At 41.2% G+C, this 27,912-nt stretch overlaps 1 protein-coding gene across 3 annotated transcripts in view; it reads right to left on the bottom strand.

The window, feature by feature from the left end:
• Positions 1-1,044: 1,044 nt before the first annotated feature.
• Positions 1,045-27,912, bottom strand: part of C2H8orf34 (chromosome 2 C8orf34 homolog) — a 464,168-nt gene continuing 437,300 nt past the window's right edge. For all 3 annotated transcript variants that reach the window (XM_075583770.1, XM_075583769.1, XM_075583766.1), the window contains exons 13-14: positions 25,179-25,269; positions 1,045-4,673 (exon numbers count right to left, since the gene is read on the bottom strand). In XM_075583770.1, the coding sequence (XP_075439885.1) occupies positions 4,666-4,673; positions 25,179-25,269 (99 nt within the window). In that variant the 3' untranslated portion in view covers positions 1,045-4,665. The remainder of the gene's footprint in view (positions 4,674-25,178; positions 25,270-27,912) is intronic.

Here is a 27,912-nt window from a genome sequence, read left to right on the forward strand (position 1 = left end):
TAAACAATAGATTATTAAAGCTCAAGTAAATCAATATACTATTAGGTCCGGAGCAAGGGTATTCAGCACCCTAGGCGAACCTTCAGCCCTGCACCCCCTCCCCCAAGAACTTTCCGATTTTTTCAAAATGTTATATATAGCCCTATTCTCTCTCACCCTCTTCCTCATCCTCTCTCATCTCACCACCTCCCACTCCTCTTCTCTCACCCCCTCCTACCCGTCCTCAATCACACACCCTCCTCCTCGTCAATCACACCCCTCCTCCTCTTGCTCTCTCGCCCCCTCCTTCGCCTCTTCTTCTCTCACCCCTCCTGCCCTCTCACCCCTCCTCCACCTCCTCTCATCTCACCCCCACACTCCTCAACTCTCACACGTTCCACCTTTTATTTCTTCTCACCCCCTCCCACTCCACTTCAATCACCCACCCTCTCCTCCTCAATGCACACCTCCTCCTCTTCTTCCTCTCATCCCCCTCCTCTTCTTCATCTCACTCCCCTCCTTCTCTTCTTCCTCTCTCACCCCCCCCCTTCTCTTCTTCCTCTCTAACCCCTTCCAGCTCTCACCCCCTTAGCAATGGCTTTGGTGGAGCAGAGCAGCAGAGGAAGAGGACAGCGAGTGGTGACGGCAAGAGAAGAGGACTGTTGACCATTGGGAGCAGAGCAGGATGGCCTGGAAGGAGCTGCACTGTAGCAGCAGCAGGCACCGGAAGTCAGTGAAGGCTTTTGGGTCAGAGCGCATCGTTGCACTTCTCCCCAGCTGTCTTCCTCTGTCACCCTGCTCCGCCCACCACGATCCTCCATCCTCTTCTCTCGCAGGCACATGCCATCCTCTTCCTCCTCTGCTGCTGTGCTACGTTCTTGACATCCTCCTCCTCTCCTGCACCATCAGTCATCCTTCTCCCCTGCTGCTGCCACACTGCGCATACCGCCCTGTTCCAGCACCGCTCCCGCCGCCACCCCCTAAAATGTGCTTAGGCGACCGCCTAAGTCACCTAGTGGTTGCACTGGCCCGGTTTACTATTCAGAAGCATGCAACACATTCCAGTAATGATGATGATACACTTTTATTAAGAATGATAAAATACAATGTATGAAGCTGTAAAGAAAAATTATATTTGCCATATACCAGATACACAAACAAGTTATGATGAGTAAAAGGTGATAAAACCCGTGCACCATACAGCAATGATGAAGAAGACCAGAGCACATTCATGTCTCAAGCAGGTCCTGTAACCCTGGCATATCCCATACTCACACAGCACACAGAGCTTCCACTGTAGCAGGGAAGTGACCCACCGTGAGTGCTCATTCGCCTGTCATTAAACAGAATCTGTGGCTGCAGTGGCAGGCTGCTGTATAAGTGTGTGATAAGGCAGAATTAAAGGACTGCCTGAGACATGCTCTTACTACAAGTGTTCTTTATGATTGCTATATTTGCCATTAAAAAGATGCTAAGGGAGTTATGTTGCATTTGTCTCAGCTTCAGTCCAGCAAAATGCTTTCTACATTTTGCCACGTTTGCGTCAGTAAACAATAGTAAATGATAGTGGAGGAGTTACTAAAGACTTCATAGTGGGAAGGATAACATTATTTATGCTAGGATATCATTTAAAAAATACCCAACCGGTATGCATGGTGGCATGGTGGCAGGTGGCATTGACTGGGTGGCTAACAGATTGTTGTGAGATGTTGGAATATGATAATCAAGTTCTTTACATTTCACAAGAGACACTAAACCTAATTTTTTTAAATCAAGGTGCACTTTATGGGAACTTGATACATGGCCCTCACTGTGCCTGCCTATGTAAAAATAATGTTAAACACTGAGTTTCATGGATGCAATTTTAAATAAAACAGATGTTGCTAGACTTACTTTCCTTGGTGCATTAAAAGCAAAACACACATAGAGAAAGTAAAAGTTGCCTGAGCTTCCAAATCGGACCCCGTTCAGCATGAATCCTGCTGGGGATAACCACAGCCCCGTTTTTGCAGTGGGGAAAGTAACTCCTCCTACATCTGTAGAAACAACTGTAGTCAATGTTATTCAATGGGTTTGAACGTGTCCTAAGGCAAATTAATATGTACAGGCAGTCCTCGGTTATCCAACGGAATCCGTTCTGGAAGTAGTGTTGGATAGTGAAACCGTTGTAAAGTGAGTCCCATGTTAATCAGTGGCGGTGAGCATTGGATAATGCATCCAGGCATCGGATATTGCATTCCAGCGTCGAAAAACAGCCCTTAGGGTACATTGTAAAGCGTTGGATATACCATTCGTTGTAAAGTGAAACGTTGGATAGTGAGGACTACCTGTACTGTATGGGCCACTGCAAAATAAAAATCAGTTGAAATTACAGGTGTTAATCACCAAGGAATTACCAATAAAACATCAATCTCTTGGGGTCATTTATGGAAGTCCCCCAGCTGCAAAACAGGGGCAAAAAGCTGCATCACAATGACCATGGGAAAACATTCCTAGGCAACCAAAAAAAAACCGGTGCCGTATTTTTGCCCCAGTTTTGCGGCCGGGAGACTTTCATAAATGACGCTTTAAGAATCTATAATGAAAACTAGTACCTAATTAGCCTATACAACGATTATTCCCCCCCCAATTAAGTCATTAAAGTAATGACCTGTTCAAACTCATTAAATTAACACGTTCATCAACAATTTTGACTTAATTAAAGCAGGCAATGAAATGGTTATTCATGTTCTGGGGGCTTTTTTTCTTTTCTTTTTAAACTAGCTCTTATTGTGCTATCAAAGTGTTAATAAAAATGTTGAACTCACTGGTCACATCTCTTTCACTGTGTAATAAGCCTTTCACCATCTGCAGACTAAATTCTGTGACAGTGAAAGAACATATAAAAATGATATTGTTGTTAAAAACAAAACAAAAAGGGCTATTAAGGACTAGTCATTAGACCCCCTTACAGCGGTAAGCCTGCTGGGGAAAGCCGCACTTGTGTTCTGGCAGTGGGGAATGTACAGTAAGTCTTCCTACCTGAAATTTGTTACAGGGAATCGCTAAATGACCTTCTTTGAAACATACATTTGATTAATTTCCGTCAATCGGTGACCATTAACTGCTCACTTTTGGCGAGTCTGTAAGGGCACATCTCGGTGTAAACTACTACAGCCATATCACCTACAAAAAGGGAAGTATTACAAAAATACAAGCAGTAGAAAACCTTAGATGATTTAAAAGACCTTCCCAGTTGCCAAAGGTCACAAGGCATCTCATTGCCAGCAATGGGATTCACGCTGGGAAAGAACAAGATTCATATGAAAGAGTCCACTGAAGTTGTTGGGTAACGTCTTGTACTGGTTATCAAATCTCAGTGTTTATATAACATCTACAGGTTTCCAAGAAAATAATTAGAAAACATTTAGTAAATTGGTCAAGTTAAAAAGGATCGTCCCATTTTCGACTACTTTTCAAGACTAAAACATTGCCACACGTGCAGAGATATGCAGAATTAATCATTCTAATGTGGCCCTGGGGATCAAAATATGAAATCTGTGAAGCCATGGTAAGTATAGGTGCTTCTTACAGTGCAAAATAAAGGATACACCAACCGTTTATGAAATGCTACAGAAGGAGTTCAAGCAACATTACATGATGTTTTAGTTCATTTGAAAATGATTTACTTTTACATTTTCATACTGTATGTAGGGGATAGCAACCTACAGAGCTATGTTTTGATCACTTAACAACTATGATTTGCTACAATTAAGACGATTTACTGAATAGTTCCCATTGTTCATGTATAGTTTAATGTCAGCATCTTGATAGGTGAAAAGGACTAGAAAATAATTTTGTTAGTTTCATAAACATGCAGGATCAATGCATTTTTCTGTTATAGACTAGAAATTGGCTATCTTTGAATTTGCTGTACATAGTTCAAGGCATCCAAATGTCCAATGCAGAGGAAGGTGCATACACAGAACAGTAAATAAGTTGCTCACAAAAGTGATAATCACATAAGATAATTTTCCAGTAGAAAGTTAAAATTCCAATCCTGTGCAGACTACAATTACATTGTGGCATATATAGTAGGTAATGAGTACGTGAAGCAACAGATATGACCAGTGAACCACGAGTATACAAACAGCATCATATCAGACATGTATAAAGTAGAACATGTTTCAATATTGCGCTTTCCAAATTCACTGGAAGATACAGTGTTTGTCTTGCATTTCTAATTCAGTGGTGGCACTGGAGGAGCGGTGTACAGATGAATGCTACTTCCCAACCAATACCACTGGAATTAGGTGTATGAGCCATTGTAAACATAGTAGTGATGGAAAGTCGTAGGAAAGTGATGGCATAAGGAGTAAAGAATTGCTTGGGATAAACACCTGGTGCTCCAGTCATCTCATTTGTTTCTCTCTTTATATTATAAGGCATACAGTATGCAATCTGAATAGCTCTTTCATTTATAGCTAAAACAGAATAATTTATGTTTTCTTTGTATTTCATTAAATAATAAACACAATGTAAGTCGTTTATGTTAAATCAATTGATTTACAATACTTAACACAATTAAAAAATATATCGTCCTTTGAATTTATTGCACACCACCAATTTGAAAAGAAAATTTCCCACTCCAAATATAATTCATTGATTTTTTTCTTCGATGTTCTTTATTGTATTGTTCCAATGGCATCACAAACCTATGAGAGAGAGAAGATTTGGTTACAAAAATTGACTGAGGCTTCAGAAACATTTGGATCGATTTTGAAACATATATTGTACTGTAGATAATAAACCATCTAGGGCAGGAATTTCCTGTCTGATTTTATGTTTGTTTGTACTCGTGTATTTATTTTTGTGCAGCTGCATACAGTACATTGGTAGTACTATATAAATAAAAATAGACATATACACATAATGTTTGTATTTTTATTTATTTAGCACCAGCTGGTACTTTTTAGAGCATTTATACAAGAAATAATCCAGGGAAGAATAATGCAGTTAAGGAAAAGTGCACAGTGCATACTGTAAAAGTTTACGAAGCCCCTGTCCCAAAGACATTATAATCTAAGGGGTTTACTGGGAGACATACAGAGAGCAGGAGCACATGTGTAATTTGTCAATTTTATTCAAACAATCTTTATTTCATTTAAGAAACATAAAATCTAATGTTTTACTAAACTGTATGCTAGCAATGATTACCCCATGATCAACTAGATCATAAATACCCAAGATATTAAAATGATATATTATGTATTTATCATATTTACGAAGTGTTGCTTAACCTGAAAGTTACCTTACAACCTACTGCTTTAGATTGGCAGCAGGGTGGGACTTTGTAGCTAGATTTACTGTCTCCAGTGGTGCGGCCGCAAGAGTGAAAGTCTGCGACGCCAGAGATAGTGTTTGCCGTGGTCGTACTATGCGGTTTCATGCTTTCTAATGGGACACACCGGCAGCATTAATCCTCCAGTGCCGGGACCACCGGGGGTGGCAACAGCACCGAAGACAGGTTAGCTACATCTGTAAATGCATTACAGAGGGAATAATACCGTAAGGGGCTTTTCTACATTAAGTTCCACAGAAATTCCCCATTTAAGTCAATGTGGAATTTAGGGCCAAAAATGACCCGATCGGCCGCTTTGGCAGCTATAGAATAAGCCCTTAAACAAACTATGAAAGTAGTTTCTTTGAAAAAGAAAATCCCAAACGGACAGCTGGACAACTGCCAGCTCTTCCATGCTGAACCTTTTAATCTCCCCACACTTTCCTTCAAGGGACACTTTCATCTTCCTAACACTACACTGCTACAGCGCATCTCCTGGTGTTCATCTTCTAATTGGTCTCATTTTTCTAGGCATAAGTTTCGAGCAACGTGTTATGTTTAAAGACCTCCCACATAACCACTCTTTTCAGTACCAATAAAGGAACTGTTTCTGAATTAGAAGCACTGAAAGGCAGATCAACTAGAGTTTGATATATGAATAAATTGATTACCTATTCACTAGGGGCATCAGCAGAGAAAACATGCTCTTTACTGCTGCAAATGGCCAGCAATTTTTTTCAGCATGTAAAAAGGTAATTATCACAAATATACTGAACTTAATGACATGCTATTCTTTTGGGCCTAACTATCCAATTGTGCTAGTAATAATAACAACAAGAAGTTTATTTCATATAGTGCTTTTCTCCCAATGGGACACAAAGCGCTTTACAATTACAGTGTAGTGCAAGGCACACAGGAGTTTTTTTACAGACACAGTCTCTACCCAGATGAGCTTACAATCTATGATTTTGGTGCCTGAGGTATAGGAAGATAAAGTGACTTGTCCAAGGTCACAAGGAGCTAACACTGGGAATTTAACCTGGTTCATACACAGTTTTGGTTAATACAGAGTCAGTGTCTTTACCCACTCAATAATCCACTGAGCCACTCCTTCTCTAGTAAGGTATTAATATATAGGGGTCAATATATGAAAAAGTTGAATTTAATTTGTTTTACTATGTTTACTGTTGGGAGGGTTGCATGTACTCTTAACTCTCGTGCACACAGGGCTAGCAATGCATTCCTTTGCAAATCCGTGAATCAAAGGAGATCAATAACTTGCTGCAATAGGGTACTGTAATGATTATTGATGTATAACCCTATAGTAGCAAAGACTTCTATTTGTATGTAGATTTTTAATGGAGGACTTCACGATATTAAGTACCACAGATTTCTTCCATTATTGCCAAACACCCACATAAAAATTAGACGCACAACCGTCTTGCATATGTAATTCTTAATGAATTGGTTGTTGAATCGGCCAAAATACTGCACAGTAAAAAAATGTTATGGTAAATATTATCACAGATTTTTCGACTTTTAGGAATCTCATCTTAAGCTCCATTCGACAATTGGGAAGTCCCTCTGCTTTGATGTAATTTGATACCAAACTTTTTATCATTATCACTATATAAAATAAATTACTATCACATGCTGTCAGCTCGTAGCACCATTAGCATTGATTCAGGGCATGCCTTTAAAGCAAATTGTAAAAAGCTTACTGTCATAAGGTAAAAAAAAAAAATGTAACCCAAGTATTTTGGTACTCCCATCTTTGTACTCAAAAGTTCAGTCCCATGTAGGACCAAGAGATAAAAAGGACCAGCATGAACTAATGATAATGATTTGCTTAGTGAGATAAAAAACAGGTGATGTATTTTAATAAAATCAGACAGGTATTTCAAAATAACTCTGATGACCTTACTAGGCTACAGTGGATATTCGGAGAACTTCACTAGACGTATTACAGTGGTATGGTCACTAAGGTTTTAGTTTTCCTCCTCCTAGAGAATGCTGCACTTCAGGGTAATTGTCACAATGCTAATCTTAATAAATATGACTTAACTAGAAAAGCAATTTATAAAAAAAAATATTCTTAAACACTCTTATGATGTAAAGAAGGTCTGATTTCTTACAGGCCATAACACAAATAATGCCTCCGAACCATTTTAATTGTAATCTGTACATGGAAGGTGGAAGGGAAATGTAGACATAATGACTCACAGTCAACCCAAGCAAGTATAAGAGAAACTCAAAAATCAGTCTTCACGGAACACTGAAGAACCTAATTTGACCAGCATGGCACATAATGACATTATGCAAACTTGGGTACAGATTTCAAATCATGCAGTTCTTTAAAATAGAATCTCAATTAGAACGCAAATCAAACATGCTTAATAATATGTGCTTAAGAATAATTGCCATGCCATTGCAGAAAGATGTCACCCCATCAATCTTCATTTAGCAAGCTATGTGCATTATTCTGAAAACACATATTATCATTTTTCTGTATCTTTACTTTAAGGCTTAAGGAGGATTAATAAATTCAAAATATGGTACTTTTCGTAATCACTTCTTTTGACCTCCATTATACTGCACATGCTTCAAAAATTGGATGCTTATAGATGTGTGTTCTTAACAGGAAATTAGCCCTATAGAATTAACATATCAACTATTTATTTTTATTCTGATATTGTCTTTTATATTTAAACAATCACACAGTGTTGGCAATAGAATTAACATGTTAAAACATAGCTTTTGCACTTCACAGTTTACTATGAAATTAGAGAACATTAAGCACGGTAGCTGGAGCCTGTAACCATTTAAATGTGAGAAGTGTGTGGCAATGGAAGCCCTCCAGGATTCGTGACCACAACTGGTGGGGGAGCATTACATTTCCAAAACAAATGACATGTTTACTTTGTAGGTTTTACTTTCCCATACATGCCCGCTGGGTAAAGTCAAAGTATTTGTTTAGGAATACGTCAAATAAAAATACCACATGTGAGCACATTCACATGTCTCAGACAGATCTGAAACCCTGCTTTTCCGCATGATCTATTAGCATACAATGCTTTCACTGCAGCCAGGGATTCTAGGTAATTACATGGAAATGATCACTCACCGTGAGTTGTACGGTGGAGGGGTTTCCTCACTTTGTTACTTTCTAACCACAACTTATTTTGTTTTTAGGAATACATGGAACAGACATGGAACAGACAGAAACACTACAAGGGCAGGACTGACCATTCCCTGAAGGGGAAAAATGGCACCCTGGGCATTACAAACTCTATAATAATAACACTGATAACGGAGCAAGTGGTTTAAAGATCTGCACATAATGCCCTGGAAACCTTGCTCAATGGGAAATGTGCAAATAGCAACATTTTAGAAGAAGTAATACCATAATACAGTGTACATAATTAGCAGCAAACTGATCACTTCTATTAAGCTATTTAGAGTTCCCTGGCAGTGCCTTATATAATGACCCATGCAGGGCCGGCTTGATGGTGGTTCCATCGGTGTGACTGCACCTGGTTCCACGCTCATCCCCAGTCACACTTCCATAATGACAGTTTAAATTAAACACCACAACATTTAAACTGTGATTACAGGAGTTTGTCTGGAGGAGAGCACAGGGCCACAGTATGGACCAGCATCTCCTGCTGCCACGTGAAGTCCCATGACATCATCACATTACGAGTTGACGGGCAAGAGGCGCCGTGTGTCCCGTAACATCATCACATGATGTCATTATTGCCCTGGAGGAGGTCCTCCATTAGAAAATGCTTACTGTAGGATAACTGGAAGGCTATAGTTATACTCCAATACTGCAATATTGTCATTATGTTACTACCAGAGCAGGGAACCTGCAAACTCTTGCTTTGTTAGGATTGATAGTGCTTTTAACAAGGATTATGGACTGCTGTTATGTTTTTTAGCCATCTCCATTAATAATTTTAAATATATTATATTAGGCAGAAATTTTATTTAGAAATGGATGGATGTCTGGAATCCTCCTATTATATAATAATAATAGTTTGTTCTTGTATTGTGCTGCTGTTTCATGTAGCGCTTTACAGACATTTTGCAGACACAGTCCCTGTAAAAGTAACCTGCCCAAGGTCACAAGGAGCCGACACCGGGAATTGAACCAGGTTCCCCTCACAGTGCTGGCCAGTGTCTTTACTCACTGAGTGACTCTTTGTCCACGTTCTCCATATTGTGATACAGTCACTGTCTTTGCTCAGCGAATCAGCCTGGTCTCCTGAGCGAGCAGGAGTGAAAAGACAGACAGAGAGCTGCACTCCCAAGAGAATGGGGAGAGAGAGTGACTTCTCCCCAGTCAGGAGTAACCTGGCTGGCACAATCCCCTAGGCTTGCTGGATGTTGGTCGCAGAGCCTGCTCGGATTGCCTGGGTGACAAATCCTGGAAGAAACAAGGATGTGAGTCTACTATGGAAGCAGTGCTGTCCTGTCCAGGACATTAGATCAAGAGGGATTTCCTGGGCTCTTTTGGGACCGTGTCCCACAACAGATAAGGACTAAATAACGTATATTTTGGTGCCTAAGGACTATTGATATTGTTGCTACCTTGGTGGGTTATTTAAAGTTGGGAACCAGTTTAGTTGGCCAGGGACAATCAGAGAGTGAGAGGATGTTTAGATAGTCTCCTGATAGGAGTAGGCTTTATTTTTATGATTTGTTTTTCTTTAAAGGGACGGTGGGCTTATTATTGTATTATTTAACCACTATAAATAAACATGGTTTGCAGCCTGGATATTTGCTTCCTGTAGAACTTGCTGCTTCTCATAGGCATCCACCTGTTTCTCCTTGGCCTCTTGCAGCTCTCACAGCTGGCTCCACAGTATGTGCACTGCTTGTGTGCACTGCTCCAGGGAGGATTTCTTGCAGGAATCACTCTGTATTCTGCAGTGCTTCCTGCACTTCTAATTTGTCCTGTGTCAATTGTTTCTTTACTTTACCAAGCTCTGCTTTGAGGGTACGAGCCTCTTGCTGAGAAACTTCTTGCTCTGTGATGAAGTTTTGAATGTCTTTCTGGGACATCTCATAGTACAGTTTCCAGTCAGTACTCCTTTTGTTTGACTTTCTCTGCTTTTCCACCATGGTGGTAACAGAAGCCTTTGTAATCTCAAGACTAGGCGTCATTCCCGTGACAATTGGGACATACCTTCTCTCCTTGTTTGAGAAGATGTCACTAGGGAATTCATGAAGAGCTGACTCAGTGAAGTTCTTGCGATGTGTGTTTTCATTTTGATCACAGCGCGTTGCTTGCAGCGGAGACTGTCTTTTTCACAGAGCCCCATTGGAGTCCTCCTCGTCATCATACTGTACGACCTGAAGGGACAGTGTTTATTGTGGCCAGGCTCTTGACACCATAAATGCATCTGGTGCAGTTCCTTTTGCGGGGCCACGCAGGGAAAGAATCGCTTTCTTTTGATCCTCCTTCAGGATCTGGTGTAGTGACAGTGCCACCTGCCGTACCAATGATGCAGTACTCGTAAGCGTTATGTACATTAATGGTGCTATATAAATAAAGACATACATACATACTCAGCTTGTATTTTTGACAATTGCTGCAACCCTTGTATTAAGGCAGCAGTATTTTCTGCTTGGCTGCGCTGAAGTGTGGTCAGAAACTCTTCCATTTTTTACTTTCACGTGTATTCTTCAGCTTGACCTCTAGAGGCGCTATTTCCTCAATTCTTCCCACCTTTCCCTGTGTATACTGTAAGCACAACTGGTCATACACAGTGGGACAGACTTCACTTGCAGAATCTGTTATTTCACTTTGGTTGGTCAGCCATTTGAAAACCCTGCATTTATGTTCAAACACACAGTTTCCACTGCTCTGTGCCTTTTGGACTGACTTCATTCTCCATCAATTGTGATGTCACTGTCACGTTGCAAGATCTTGTGTGAAAAACTAAGTATACCTTATGATTCAATAGTAACCACCTTTAGTAGCAATAACTTGAAGTAACGTTTTCTGTATGACTTTAATTAGATTGTAAGCTCCTCGGGGCAGGGACTCCTCTTCCTTAATGTTATGTTTATGTCTAAAGCACTTATTCCCATGATCTGTTATTTATATTATTTGTTATTTATTCGATTACCACATGTATTACTACTGTGAAGCGCTATGTACATTTATGGCGCTATATAAATAAAGACATACAATGACTTTATCAGTTTCTCACATCGTTGTGGAGGAATTGTGGCCCACTCTTCTTTACAACGTTGCTTCAGTTCATTGAGGTTTGTGTGCATTTGTTTATGCACACCTCTCTTAAGGTCCTGCCAAAGCATTTCAATCGTGTTGAGGTCTGGACTTTTACTGGGCCATTGCAACACCTTGATTCTTTTCTTTTTCAGCCATTCTGTTGTAGATTTTCTGGTGTGCTTGGGATCATTGTCGCGTTGCATGACCCAATTTTGGCAAAGCTTTAGCTGTCGGACAGATGGCCTCACATTTGACTCTAGAATACTTTGGTATACAGAGGAGTTCATGGTTGACTCAATGACTGCAAGTTTCCCAGGTCCTGTGGCTGCAAAACAAGCCCAAATCATCACCCCTCCACCACCGTGCTTGACAGTTGGTATGAGGTGTTTGTGCTGATATGCTGTGTTTGGTTTTCGCAAAACGTGGCGTGTGCATTATGGCCAAACAAATCCACTTTGGTCTCGTCTGTCCTAAGGACATTGTTCCAGAAGTCTTGTGGTTTGTTCAGATGCAACTTTGTAAACCTAAGCCATGCTGACATTTTCTTTTTTTTTCCTGGCAACCCTTTCAAACAAACCATACTTGTTCAGTCTTTTTCTAATTGTACTGTCATGAACTTTAACATTTAACATGCTAACTGAGGCCTGTAGACTCTGAGATGCAACTCTTGTTTTTTTGCAGTTTCTCTGAGCATTGCATGGTCTGACCTTGGGAAAATTTGCTGGGACATCCACTCTTGGGAAGATTGGCAACTGTCTTGAATGGTTTCCACTTTTGAATAATCTTTCTCACTGTAGAATGATGGACTTTAAATTGTTTGTAAATGGCCTTATAACCCTCCCCCAGATTGATGGGCAGCAAAAATTGCTTCTCTAAGATCATTGCTGATGTCTTTCCTCCTTGGCATTGTGTTAACACACACCTGAATGCTCCAGACCAGCAAATTGCTAAAACTTTGGCTTTTATAGAGGTGGTCACACTTGCTGATGATCAATTAATCAAAGGCATTTGATTAGCAGCACCTGTCTGCTACTTAGCATCTTAATTCCTATGGAAGCAGTAAGGGTGTACTTAGTTTTTCACACATACCTAGCTTTTCCATTTTGGCTTTATTTGTGTTAAATAAATCATGAGACAGTGTAATATGTCATGTGTTGTTGTTCATCTGAGGTTGTATTTACCTAATTTTTAGACCTGCTAAGGTACAGATGATTGTTATTATGTCCTGATATGTAAAACTATAGAATTTAAAAAGGGTGTACTTTCTTTTTCACACCACTGTATATGCAACCAGTGTAATACACAGGTAACTATCATCTTGGATTACAGGGTATTATAGGTTTAAATATACAGATTTAGTTCATTATTTCATTATTATTGTTGTATTGCTGTGTTTTATTGTGTTGTACTGCTGCGGCCAAGTTTATTCGAGCATTTGCCCGTTCTTGGCCGCAGCAGTAGCCTGGCGCGCGCCCGAGTGTGACGGGCGCGCGCCGAAGCAGCGGAAGAGCGCCCTCCGATCGGGGCGCTCTCCCTACCGCTACCGGGTCCGCCGGGTCCCCCGGAACCCCCTGCCGCCGTCCCGCAGATCGCGGGACACCAGGGCTCCCTCGGGGAGCCCTGGACGCGCGTGCAGGGGGCGCAGGCTCCCGAAGACGCGTGACCGCGCGTCTATGACGCGCGGCACGCCGAGGGGCAGCCACAAGCAAGCCGGGAAATATCCCGGCTTGCGGTACCGGCCACACTTTAATAAAGTGTGTCGGTAGTGTATATATGTTTTGTTTCTCTGTTGTTGTTACACATGCTGAGATTAGTGTTAGTACCGTCTGATTGGCTATTTTTGAACCAATCACAGCCTTTGGACATGTATAAATAGACATTCTGGTTCTAACAATCTATATACCCCTGAGGAAGTGATGACGTCACATAATGTGTAGGGTCAGAGGTTACAGCTTATCGTGAGAGACGCGCGTGCACCTTCTAGGCACTGTGAAAACAGCCCAGCAGCTCTCAGTAAAATTCTCCCCCAACGTCTGCTTCTGCACTTGAGCTCGGTACACGGAGTACACAGACGGCATCAGATCGCCTACATAGATGTTCCCCTTTAGCGGAGGAGCCATTGGGAGTCATCTGCCACTGTTTGGATGTGTCTATTTAATTCCTATCTTGTTGTGAGTAGGATTCTGGATTTTGTAAACCGGGCCAGCAGCGTGACACAACTCGTGTATTTTTAGACAGACATTGTCTCTTATATTTTAATAAATTAGCTTAACTGTTTATTTCAGCAGTGTTTTGATTGTTCATTGTTTGTTAGTCTTCTCCCGTCTAAGTTGTTTGTTATTATGTTGTTTATGTAGCAGTACACACTATGATTGTCCCTTGTGTTTAATTCCGCATGCCCTGAGGAAACTTCTTTGTGGATTATTCAAATGGATCCGGATGTTCCAGGTTCCCTCTGCTCAGGTCGAAAGCCACGGTACTCGGCATGTGAGTACTCAGATGACTTGAGTCGAAATAACCTGGGAGCAACTCCTGCGGGAGGACTAACCTTATGGAGTGAAACCTGCATGACCAGAGAGGACGGCTCTTGCAGATGAGACGGACGCGAATCTTGGCATCATCGTTGATATTATGGTTATTAACCATTGCTTAAATGATGTTTGCTGCTGTACGTGCATCTTTTACCTTTACATATACATTTTATACTTTATATACTACACCATGAGAGGTCTGCGCTTGTCTTTTTCCTTGCTATAATTATAGCCTGGGTCCCCCCTGGTCCCCCATCTGCCCCAAACCTCTGGCTGCAGCTACATCTGGCAGCAGAGGCTGGTGGAGGGTGTGGGGAGGCTGCTGAAGGCAGGGCATCACCATCTTGGCTCCAATCGCGCCTGCGCAAGATGCCGTGCAGGCACAGTGGTAGCGCGCGAGGCGGCCAGCACACAGAAGCTCCTCATGGGGAACTACAATCCCCAGGATGCCTAGGGGCAGAGACACCATGTGACCAGCACAGCCAATTGCGCACCAGTATTCCCTGCACCAGGTAATAGATCAATTTTGTGCATTGACAGCCACGCCAGTTGAAGCAGGGACAAGGTCAGGGTAGGTGGTATGTGCAGCGTGTCTGTGGCACCTGCAATAGGCCAGCGACACCCCTGTTAGGCCCTAGCTAGGCCCTGACTCCCCTCAGCTTGTGGTTGCTGCAGGGACAGGCCCATAGATAGGGACACTGCCCTGTAGTACCAGAGGGAGGGACACAGACAGGATATGGCTGCGCCCTGGCATCAGGTGGTCTGTGACCAGATCGCCAACTACAGAAAGAGAAATGCTGCATGGTGGCACCGTCCAAGCGGGACACCACCCAACGTAGAGGCGGAGACATCGCGGATACCTTCCTTGGATCCGTGGATCTCTTCTTTCAGCATCTGCACGCCCGGGTGTTGAGCACCCGGCAGGTACCTCACCTCACTACGTGCACCAACTATACACATGCTAGTGGGGCAGCGCTGTCTCACACACTTGGGTGGGTGAGTGACTCTGTTGACACGAGGGTGGTTGGGTTCCCAGGGGCACCTCAGTGATTTTGTGGTAAACTCTATCTGGGGTATAGACACGGTGTGAGGTACGGCCTTGCGAGGCCTGAGTGCAACTATATATAGATATGTGTTCAGTATTCTTCCGCATGCATTAAAACTGTTACAGTATACATATATAAGCGTGTGTTTCATTGCACAGGGTTCCTGTAATGGGGTTATCCCACATAGTAGGAGCCTGCACAGGTGGAGGCGCTACCGACTACAGACTCAGATACACCCCAGGCCCCCAGCAGTGGAGGCTCAGACCTCCTGTGAGCCGCAGGTAAAGCAGCACATACACCGTAGCCACCATATCTCCCAGGGGGTGGGGGAAAGTGCGCTACATTTTGATACTGAACATTTTAAATACTTAAAGCACACAAAACATCTCCAGATACACCTTTTAATTTCTTTAAACTGTAGGGCCTTAGGTCTGCTGCCCGGTACATGGCGTTACCTTACATCTGTAGTTGTACTTAGCACTACAAACACAGTTAGGCAGAGGCCCCACTGCATGCGCTAGCACGGCTGCCTTCCTTGCCGGCGGCACGTGCACCTCACTGCACCGCGATCTGCGGTCTGCAGTGAACTTTATTGGGCGCGGGGGGCGTGGCCAAAACAAGTCAGGGGGCATGGCCAAAATGGGTCGGGGGTCCGTCCTGCCCCCCCCCCCCCGTAACAGTAGATAGCTCGCGCTTCAGCTTAATGCCACCTACAGTACAGCACATAATACTGTAATACCAACCACGCAAAGCACAAGAGATTGAAGTACTAAAATACCAGTACTAACACAGATCGTGAACAGGTTACTTTAGTCCGTCCCTCCCCCCGTCCAACCACCCCCGTCCGTCCCCCCAGGCTGTGCGACACACACACACCCCAGCACTCAGACCTCCCTCCCAAGCCGCCTCCCTCCCGTAGCTCCAGACCACTCCCCTCCTCTCCTCCTCATTGGCTCACTGCCGCACCATGTGACGCGTCAGCGCTGCAAAACACCAGGAGCTTGCAGCTCCGGCAGGCTGACGCATCACAGCACGCAGTCAGCACTGTCGGAAAGTGGCAGCGGGGACCAGCACACTTCAGATAAGGGGCTGGTGGCGCACGCAGCTGTGCGCGCCGCCGACCGCAGCGGGGCCCCAGCCGTAGCAACACATTCTGAATTTAGAATAAACTGAAAGCATTCAGAAGACATTGGCTACTACTTGTATGCAGATTTCGTAGCTTTTGATAGCTTTCCACATTTATTCAATCTACACAACAAGGTGAAGGTTAACTCATAGGCCTTGAGTCATCAAACCCCGATATCGAAAAAATCGTTATTCAAAAACAACAACAAAACCCCCAGTTTTTTCTATGGTGCAAGTCATCAATGTCATACTGCTAAGAATAACAATACAAATGATCGTGACGGGAAAAATATCGGGAGCAGCAAAAAAATGACTAAACTAACTGTTGTCATTTTGATGCCAGTCATCGATTCAAAATATTTATCGGAAGCTGCCTAACGTTAAAAATACAGCATTTATTTTCTCATCTAATCCAGGATTCATTAGCCCTATCTTGCCTGCCGGTATGTATATAATGGCCAATGTAATGTCTGTTGCATACATACTGTAGGCCAGATAACCTAAGATAACATGGAATAGGGATAAAATAATACAGTAACTACAACCCAGTTCTGAGCTGTGTGACTGAATTGCTGTGGGGTTTAAGTGCAGTTTGGGTTAGGTGTTATTTCTTATTTATTTATAAATTGTTTTACCAGGAAGTAATGCATTGAGAGTTACCTCTCGTTTTCAAGTATGTTCTGGGCACAGGGTTATGATGAACGATACATGGTTACAAATACATGGGCACATCAGGTTAACAGGGTTATACATTTATAGCCGTGTATCCCCTTGACTACTAATCTGCCCTACCTAACACAAAAGCCCTGGTTTCAGCGCAGACAGTGTTAGGGTTAAATCTATGCCCTTGCTGCTGCAGCAGTAAACAACTCCCTTGAGTGACAGGTGGGTGGGCCTAAGGCCTGGATACTGCCCTAACAGGTTATGACGCATAGTGTATCCAGGCATTTTAGCCTGGTCCACGAGGGCAACCCGGATGGCCTTAGTTATAAGGGCATAGAAAGAGTGGATGCTCACTGGAGAGGTGGCGATAGACTCCAGAGATTGTGTCAGCGTGAGACATATTGGATATATCGACTGAAAATATTGACCCCTAAAGGTTTGAACATCGATGTGGACCTGGGGGCCTTTGTTTAGTCACCAATGTGTCTCACCTTTTTAACCTGCCCCTGCAAATGAAGTAACTCTTTTCCCTTTCTCCCTCCTATTTATATTGCAGATGTTTCTTCAAATGCATTGATTTTCATTTATTTATACCGTTTTTTTGGTTTACCTTATCCCTTTTTTACATGTATCTATCAAGATCGCGTTGATGTTTAATTACAATTATTGGGAAGGATGTATTTAAAGTTTTTTCCTTTCACGAGATAATCCTGTACTTATTATCTCATATAATTGTATTAGCGTACTAATTTTCGGCTAATTTTTTAAACAGATTTACACTATAAAAGTTAACTCATTCATGTATATTTCCTACTGTAAATTATGGTATAGGAAATTAATTTTTTACCTTTATCTTAGAAGGTTTATTGCAAGGGCTTAAATACCCTTATCATACCATCAGCTATCATTGGGTGTTTAACTATATTAAAATTCATATCATTGGAATGATTATGTGTTTTATTCAATGTTAACAATGTTTTAATATATTTTGTGTGGATCAATTATGTATCAATATCATTGTGTATTATTTGATTATATGTATGAGCTCATTTAGGGTCCCTCTCTTATCACTTTTTTTATGTCTAAGGTATATCACTATTTTTAATTACAGTTTGAGGACATTTAGGGTCATTTATGTGTAACACTTTGATATATATTTCACATTAAGTCACATCACTGGTTAGTAAGGCTTCTTTGGAATCAATAACACTTTAAAAGATTTAAGGATCATTTATTCTCATCACGTGATTTATTTATTTATTTAAACACAGATCAATTTCATTAATTAATTATTTAGCATGTGGATATTAGGTTTTGCACATTAGTTTAAATATTATATATGGATTTAAGCTTTATTTGATTATTTATTGCACTTGATTTGGGCATAAGCAACTAGAAACCCAAACACAGACGTTTTTATTCCTGTTTTTTTACTCCTAAGAGGGAGTAGGCTCAGAGGGTGGTATGGGATTGGCTACCTGATATGTATATATATCCAAAACACCATCCACTCCCATCTACGGAACCTGAGGAAGCCCAAGAAAGGGCGAAACGCGTTGTTCAAACCTCTGAGCTATTTTGAACTAGTGAGGCCACCGTACAGGAGCAGGGCAGAGGAGCAAAGGACTGTACCGGACGCGGGTTAAGTTTCCCTGCGCACCACGCGCCCTGAACAACCACCTCCTGAAGACTACTTGGCGTTTTAAATCTTTAGCCCCCTTGGTATTAGACCTAAGGGCTTTTTGTGTTTTAATGTTTTAATAAAGTATTTTTGCAATTTGGGATTGAACTCCAAGCATCTCTTTCATCTGGAAGAACTGCTGCAGCACTGGAAAAGCAAGAAAAGATACCATTCGACGTGGGGGCTCACACGTGGCCGTGTGAGTACTGTATTATCTTTTACTTTTCCTTATTCCCATTAACCTTGATCTCCTTTATTTTCACAGGAGTATCCACTGTTTTTATTCATTTGCATTGGATGTGGAGAGAATAGAGATACCCTCCCCAAGATCGCTCTCACAATTTGCCCGTGTGAGTGCATGCAGTTTTTATTCTGCATTTGTTTACTTATGTCCCTGTTACCACCTTGTAACTAACAGTGGCCCCTCTTGAATTGGATTTTATTATCTCTGAAACCCCTCTTTTATGTTACCAATTCTTTTTGAGGGAAACTTCGCTGGCGTACGGTAGCAGGCTATCAGAAGAGACTACCATCAAGAACCAAGAAGAAGAAAAAAAAAAAAAGAAAAAAAAAAAAAAGGAATTTGGTTTAAGGAAGATACAGAAAGAAGTAGATAAAGAAAAGAAACCCTGATGCGATAATACTTACACAAGGCCATGTAAGTACATTTGATATCATACACTTCATCATCAGCCCATTCCCCAACTTTGGGATTTGTATTCCAGAGTGTTATATTCCGTCATTCAGTGTATCTCCACCTGTGCTCCCCTTTTTCTCCTTTGTTTCTGTATTTCCTAAGGATCCTGGATAGATCCTTTATGAGGTTAGAGTCATAGACAGAGACCGAGAAGCAGAGGAGAACCTTTTAGGATTCTTAAGGTGGTTTTTATTACGAACAAACAAATTTTCCTTATTATTCACTTAGCTGTGGGGTAGCGCCCGGGTTTATCTTTCCCCTGGATACTGCCCTATCAGGGGCTCAGACCTAGGACCTTCCCCTGGGTACAAAAGGGACTGCAGATCCAAATTTAGAGTGTTCTCCTTCCTCAGGGAAGAGAGAGAGAGATCCCTCCCACAGGGGTTTGGGAACAACTACCCCATACTCCACCAGGGAGCATGGGAGTCAGGGATAGACCTTTGGGGCCCCAAGCCCTGGGAGTTGAGTCCAGGGACTAGAAGAAAATGCATTGTTGATGTGTACGGCTGTACTCAATAATGACCAGTTGTTGCTTTTATACTCCTGCCTGTGACTGCAGTTTATCAGGGGGAGTGCAAGATGGTTTTCCTGCAGGGACTGCACCCACCACTAATGGGGCCTGCTGGGAATAGAGGCACTACACCCAGAACGAGATGAGAGCTTTACATCTAAAAGCCTGTCTGTCTTCCCCAGTAACATCGGCAGACACTCAGCAATCCTGTAAGCCTAACAGGTACAGCACAACGAGTGTACAGGTAACAGTGAAATCTCCCAGAGGGTGGGGGGAAGACCTGCTACACATTATATATAAAAACCTTGCATTACATTAGGTGAACGTTATAACCAGAAGGAAAGTGGTGTGCAGTGTGTATTATTAACATTGGTGTGTGAGCTTGGAGTGTTCAGTGGGTTCATTTTTTTTTACGGCCTGGTATGAGAGATTGCAATGCAGGGGGAGGGTGGAGGAATTGGTGTTAGTAAAATACTTACCTAACACACCTGATTGGTGTGTGTTTCTGTTCTTTAAACAGAGGCTTGTACTGTAACTAATTATTGAGTCTGGGAGCACTGAGCAGTGTGACTGAATTTCATTGTGGTTCAAATGCAGTTTGGCTTCTCTGTGTAGTTATAACTGTGACAGTAGGGTGTAACAAGTCTCTCAATAAAGGTCAAGCCATGAATGGTTACCCCTGATCCGTATATAAGGATTCAGGAGTGTTAGCTCTTGTGCCCAGTAATGCTATATGTATAAACTGTACTTTGCGTTGTTAAAGTATTTTTTGTGTTTTTATCTTTCTGGGCATGTCAGCGAGCAGGGATTGCTAGGGTATGAGTTTCAAAGGGGATTTTGCGGAGGAATTGTTGTCAGAATGTGCCTAGGTAGTCAGAGTCCGGAGTTGTCGGTTCCCCTAAAAATGTACCCGGGAATCATGCCTGATTCCCGGATACATGTAGGCACATTGTTCCGGCAATATCTCCCCTTGAAAATGCTTACGTGACTCACCGCTAGGATTCCCTGCTTCAGCATTGCCCAGAAAAGTAAATGGGGCACAGGGATGAATATTGTCCCCGTAACTGTGGGGATTCCTAGGTTAAGGGGGCTACCCCAGTTAATGCCCAGATTGCTCAGAACTAGTATTGAGTTTATGGGTGCTCCAACGATAGATAAGGTTGTGAGGAGACTCTCAGAGTCCAGTCTAAGTCCTATAGATAGTGTGTGGGGAACACAGGCTGATAAGGATACAAATACACATTTTTATTCTATCCGCCACACCTAGGGCTTAGGGATGTATTAAAGTCTATTTTTACTAATACATTGAAATATACTGTTGTGTACTGTAATGAGCTGGGACTTTCGGAACCAATGTTCAGGCTGCCAGGGCCAAGTTGGTGTCCGTAAGTCTGCTGGACTTCGTAGATGAAAGTAACCAGAGGATGCCAGAGGTGTGAACACCATTTGGGTAACAGGGAAAGGCTCAAGTACCCATATCCTGGGATCAATGGCAGCCGTCCAGGCTGCAATTTGTTCTGCCATACTTGGAGGAGCCTAACCCAGCGGGTGGCATGAGATAGCCAGGGACAGAGGTGGCAATCTTGTGCATATCCCTTGACAATTTCAGATTTCCTGCAGACCCGGCTTTCCATACCAGCTTTGATCTGATTGGCTGCTGATAAAGTTCCCACGCTGTGATTAGCTGTAGTATTTTGTGAATTAAACTCCAAATACTATAAGAAATGTCTGAGCCAATCAGATTTCAGATTTATTTATTTTATTTATTTATTTATAAAATATTTTACCAGGAAGTAATACATTGAGAGTTACCTCTCGTTTTCAAGTATGTCCTATTTCCAGCGGTAGAAGTAGAAGCTCTTGTGTGAATAGCAGAGCACCGGCTTCAGTTTTCAACCTGAGAATCCTGCCGAAAAGTTTCTAAGTCTCACTTTTTGTGCCCAAGTTCTAATAATCGAACGTAGCAGTCGCGGCTGGGATTACAAGTCAAATTTAGTTCCAGGATTTATGTACTAACACCCGGTCATGAAAAAATCCAAGTTCTCAGAAGAGAAGGGAGCGGAGGCATGCGGAACTTCGTGCCGATTTGGGAACTGGAGGATTTCGGGCTAAGTTCCGGCCAGGGGAAAACTCTTATTTAGCGTTCCCTGCACCTAGGAGAGTCTAGTTTTTGACCCCCAGTAAGTGTGCTTTTTGTCTGTATTATGTGTTTCAGTATGTATATGCCTATTTAAGCGAATAAACTACAATTTATTTCACTATCCTGTTTTGCTCAATGAATGATCCTGGTAAAAAGGTGTAAACTGCCTGGTCTCCTGTGACAATAACAAGTAGTAGAAACAAAGGATGTGGGAAACAAGGTGTACTGAAGTACAGTACAGTACATTGTTAGTACTTAACTCCATAGATGCAACAATGAGCATTGAAAATGCCCTTCAATGCACCATTTGCCACATTTATGTGCACTTGGATTGCTGATCAGAAGAGGGATCTTCTGTGCTAGGGAGGAGGAGGTTAAAAAGGTTGGAGAATATTTTAAACCATGAAGGAGGGGGGAGGGGGGACCAGCAAGAGGTAATGGACTAGACAAAATAGAAATAGCAAAAGGTGATATTTCTTGATTTTTTTAAAGTATGAATATACTAGCTGCATAATTTGGAGTGACAGAGTACATCCTGTTTTTTAACGTTAAGTATTGTATGGCTTATGGTTTATTTTACTAATGTAATTGAAAGACTTCCTTGGCAAGTCAATCAGTTACACATCTGATTGATTTTGTGAATTTCCCTCAGGATTACTCTGAAATCTAAATCTTTGTTATGACAAAAATACACAAAAAAACAGAGACATTTTAGGCTAACGAAGTACCCGGAGGAAACAAAAAATCTTTTTTCTCCCACTGAGATATTTCCCAGTACTGTCAAAACTTATTTGAAAAGATTGAAAAGGCAAAATTTCAAGCACTCGCAACACTACAAATATTTTCCAATGTACTGGGGTTTTTTTTTAATAAAGAATGGTGCAAAACAGCAAAAATGTCAACAGTGCAATCCAAAAACATTACCAAAAGTTTGAGATGCAAGGTCTTCATGTGATTGCAACCAGCTCTATAAAAGTAAACAGACTTCTACACCTTTTCTAATATATTTTTGTATGATTACTGTACATATTTTCTGAACTGTACATTTCCCTCTGACTGTCATTATCGCAAAGTAAAAGTACAGTATGCTGTAAGTATTTTCTTAATAATTTATGAAACATCAAGTCACAAAACAGGTGTTGGGTTCGTCAAGATTTATTTTGCCACTTCTAATCTGGAGCTCATAGATATATACGGTATCACAGATTATAAACTTCCAGTCTTCAGGACACTAGATCGCATAAAGTACTGTATTTTGTATAAGTATCTAAATAAATGCATGAATTACTTTTCCTATTATTCTGCAATAAAATGTATATTTTTATGCCAGCTGCCGTATCTACCAAGACAATAGCAGAACAGCTCAATAAATATGACGGGCGCCATGTTCCAGCAAGAATGTCTTTGAACTGCGGTATGGCCACAATACAAGCATTCTGATACCAGGTGGTTGCCATTATCATATAATTATATCAAAAGCTGATTTTTAACAATTTGCTCTTTTAGATACCACCTGCCACTGTGCTGAATCATTTCTGCATTCCATATCTTAGTACAAAAGCCGATTTACTATATGGAAGATTGTTGCTGAAAAGGCACAAATGCACATAATAAATTGAGCTAAATTCTGCTCCTGAAATAAATACAGTGATACAAACAGAAAGTTATTGTTAATACTTCCAGATTATTTTTGTTCCTGTGTGCTTTCAATGGCTTAATAATTAATGGTAAAGTCTGGTGTTATTTTTAAAAACAAGCCCATAGGTGAAAGCTCTTTGAATTGATTAAGATTACATAAATTGAACTGGGACATCTACCATCCTAAAACCTTTCATTTCAGGATATGTTCCTTAATGTTTCCCCATTTCAAGGCAATAATGACATGGATAAAGATAACTGCTGGGATTATTTCTATTGGCAACAAGCAGTAATGGGGACTGATGCAGCTTCAATATGTTTTTTAAATCTATTTTGCAAAATCACTATTACAAAAAAGGATAAGAACTGCCAATAGTCTGGGTAAGACTAAATGGTCCATCAAGACATTATCCTGTCTCCAACAGTGGCAAGTAGTCGATACCTATGGGTGAGTGCAGCGTAGAGCATCACCTGCTCTCTGCCTCCAGGTATTCTTCCTGCTAGTATCCATTTATGGACCTCCTCTCCATGGACAGATACTGTATAGTCCTCTTTTAAAATGAAAGCAATTTTCTGTTAAAATCTTCAGTGGTACTGCGTTTCAAAGCTCAATTGTGCTCAAAGTGTTTCATTTTATTAGTTTTATATGTGATGGATGATCGCTTCAGTTTTTGTCCCATAGGACTTGTATTATGTGAGTAATACAATAGCGAATAAAAGTTAAATATTTATTCTCTATATGCCATTTAAGTAGGAAGGTATTTAATGATACACATGTTTTAATAGCATATATCACATTTTATATGTTCAAAATCTCATCCAAAGTGTGACTTTAACAGAATAATGATTAGTGCAAACTAAAAAGCACTAATATCTTAAAGTGTGACTTTACATAAACTCCTCCAACAATCAGGGATTGTTATATTTGACATACTGTATAAGTAAGCATTAAACACAACATTAATACACTACACCCAATGTTTTAAATTGTAATCAGAATCAGATTACCTTTCTAAAGTGGGAAAGGTTTTGGTTCAACAAAAATCAGTTGTTGGTCACATTTAATAAGGATTACACATTACACATTAAACATTACACATTAAAAAACATTGTAACTTAAAAAAACATACTACTTTCAAGTGAAAAGAGAGAAACAATCCTAACACTCAGGGCAAAGTACGGTACTTCAAGTCACTCTTGAAGGTGGAACAAGTGAAAGTAAAAGACAGTAACCTGTTTTATATATTAAATACAAATGTATGTCACTAAAAATAATCTTCAACTATTATTAGAGGTTGGAATTATTTGTTAGCAAAAATTCAAAATGAAAGTGCAAGCTTTGCTGGCGCTGTCTTTCTTTCTACCGCTCACACATCATGCTCCTTTCTCATTTTAGAATGAGTGGACAAGCATTAAATCTAATTATTTGGGTGAAGCGCACATCCAAGTATTTGATATATATATACGAAAAAACATACAGTACATTTTTTTGTAAACGATGTAAACATGCATAAATAGAAAGATACATGTTTAGACAGCTATAGATATACACACAATAAAAATGCAGTTTGATTAATAATTGTCTTTCAATGGGAATACTTACGTTTTTCCTTCTCTACCTCTACTTCACTTTCAGTGTCGCTTGGGAGTATCCAAGGTTGACGGGAACCCTGAAGTTGTTCAAATGATTCCTCCTAACAAAAAGAAAAAATTCTCAATTTGTAACGTGAAATGCTGTTTTACAATGTGACACAATAGACTAATCACATTAAACCCTATATTTAAAAAAAGTATATTTTGAGGTTCTGATTCTCTGCAAAATATGGGGCAATATTTGTCACAGTTATTAAAATCTAAATCCTCCATATTTTACTCAAAAAAACTTAATTTTACACAATGATTTCAGAGCAATAAAGAATTCCTTAAATTGGACCCAAACGATTTGTCATGCTAAATACTTCATATTTTGTTTATTCTTTATATTATTATTATTATTGTTTATTTGTAAAGTGCAAACGTAATCTGCAGAGTGGTACAATGGGGGTACAGAGTTATGTCAATTACATAAACAGAATGACGTACCAAATAAGCACAAATAAGGGAAATGAGAACACTGTTTTTGGGAGGGTATAATGGGTAATGTTGAACCAAAAGTTAAAGTGGCTGCTCATTGTGGGATGGAGTGTGCCTCGGGATGGAGTGTGCCTCAGGATGGAGTATGGTCCTGCCGCACAGCTGATCTCCATTATGGTTGTGTGATGTGGATGTTAGGGGGTGTTAGATATCATGGAGTTTGGACCAGCCACACAGCTGGTCCAAATAAGGTTAAAGGGGAGGTAGAGGAGGTGGATGTTAGGTGAATGCCAGATAGGCTTCCTTGAAAAGGTGAGTTTTTAAATGTCTGAAAGCTGAGGGATGGTAGGTGGCATGGAATTCCAGAGAGAGGGTCTTGTATGGGGGAGTGAGAGGAAGTAATAAAGCAGGAGGAAAGGCTGATGTCATGGAAAAAAAATAAGAGGCATTTAGGGATATATTTGGGGATGAGGACTGAGATATAAGGGGGAACAGCATCGTTGAGAGCTTGGCAAGTCAGCGCTAGGATTTTACATATGGTTTAAAAGGATATGGAAAGTCAGTGTAGGAATTTGAATAGTGGCTCAGCAGGAGTGGAGCAGTACAGTAAGTAAGGTAGATGAGTCTGGCACCAGCATTTTGGATGCATTGGAGTTGAGACAGATGGACAAGGGGAATGACAGCTAAGAGAAAGATGCATTAGTCAAGACAAAACAAAATGAGTGAGGGAATTAGGAGTTTAGTTGTGTGATGAGTGAGAAAAGGGCACATCATAGTGATATTATGAAGGTGGCAACGGCACAACTTAGTGAGTTGTGGGTGTTATTGGCCTAAAGATGAATCTGACAGCCAAAGGATTGCATTATTTCTCAAAGAGAGGATCTGTATAGCCAGAATAGCAGAGGGCCAAGGACAGAGACTTGTAGGACACCAATAGAAAGAGAGAATGAAGAGGAGGAGACACCAGAGATGGAAACAATGAAAGAGCAATTGGATAGGTACATAGGAGATGAACCAGGAGAGGGATGCATCACAGAGGCAAATGGATGTGGGAGTGTGCAGGAGAAGGGGGTGATCAGCAGTGTCAAAGGCAGCAGAGGATTGAGTAGAATTAGTAAGGAGAAGTGACTTTAGACGTCGTTGTGAGAAGGTAATTGGCCACTTTTGTTAGTGGTGTATCGATGGAGTGTAGAGGATGGAAACCAGATTGCAGGGAGTTAGAGGAGCAAAAGTGATTCAAGGGGTGGTATACAGGCCACTGGAGGCAAAGGGGAGAAGAGTAATAGGGTGGCATTTAGAGAGGGAGGCTGGGTCAAGAGGGTTTCTTTTGAATGAGCATGATAAGTGCATGTTTAAAGGAAGACGGGAATGTTCTGGTGATGAGAGAGGGGTTAAAAAGGTGAGTTAGGGTGAAACTTAGTGTGTCAGAGAGGGAGCAGAGGAGATGTGAGGGAAAAGGATCAAAGGTGCCGGTTGTAAGGTGAGGTGATGAGAGGAGCATTGAGACCAGTCACAGTGAAAAATGAGCAGAGAGAAAATATAGGTGTGCGAAGGGAAGTAGGTGGTGCAAGTGGAGCCTGACATGAAGATATGTCATGTCTGAATTGAGTCAATATAATCTGTGAAGTTGGTGGCAAGGTCTCAGGCTGTGAGAGCGTAAGGGGGTACAGGTGAAGCTGGCAGAGAAGGACGTTAAGGTGACAAATAGACGTTGAGAATTAGAAGACAGAGTTAGTATAACTGAAAAACAGTGCATTTGCTTGGCATGGGAAAGGGCATATTGGCAAGGTTATAGGACGAGAGTAGGAATTTATAGAGGAGGAAATTCGCTTTAGAGCGTGATTTCCTCCAGAAAATCCATTCTGCCGTACATAAGCACTTTTGGGGGTAGTGATAATTTTTGTATGCCATAGTTGTGGCTTGAATTGTCAGGGCGACATGTGGTGGCAGGAGCTGTCTCGTCTAGAACTGACGAAAGTTACATAATAGATGAGGATGAAAAAATACATATGTCCATCAAATTGAACCTACAGTATGCTAATTTTAGATGAGAGATACTTATGCTATTTGTATTTACAGTATTTTGATACAGATGAAAGCAAACAAAAAACCCAGGTGAAAAATTAATGATCATAAGGGGAAGATAAGTTCCTTCCTGACTCCAAATAATGGCACTCATATTTTTTCCCTGGATTAACAGGATTCCCAAGTTTAATTATTTGGTATATCCCTGTTTACCTTTCCTTTCTAAAAAGATGTCTAAC

The sequence above is a fragment of the Ascaphus truei genome, chromosome 2 (genome assembly GCF_040206685.1).
Source record: "Ascaphus truei isolate aAscTru1 chromosome 2, aAscTru1.hap1, whole genome shotgun sequence".
NCBI lineage: Eukaryota > Metazoa > Chordata > Amphibia > Anura > Ascaphidae > Ascaphus > Ascaphus truei.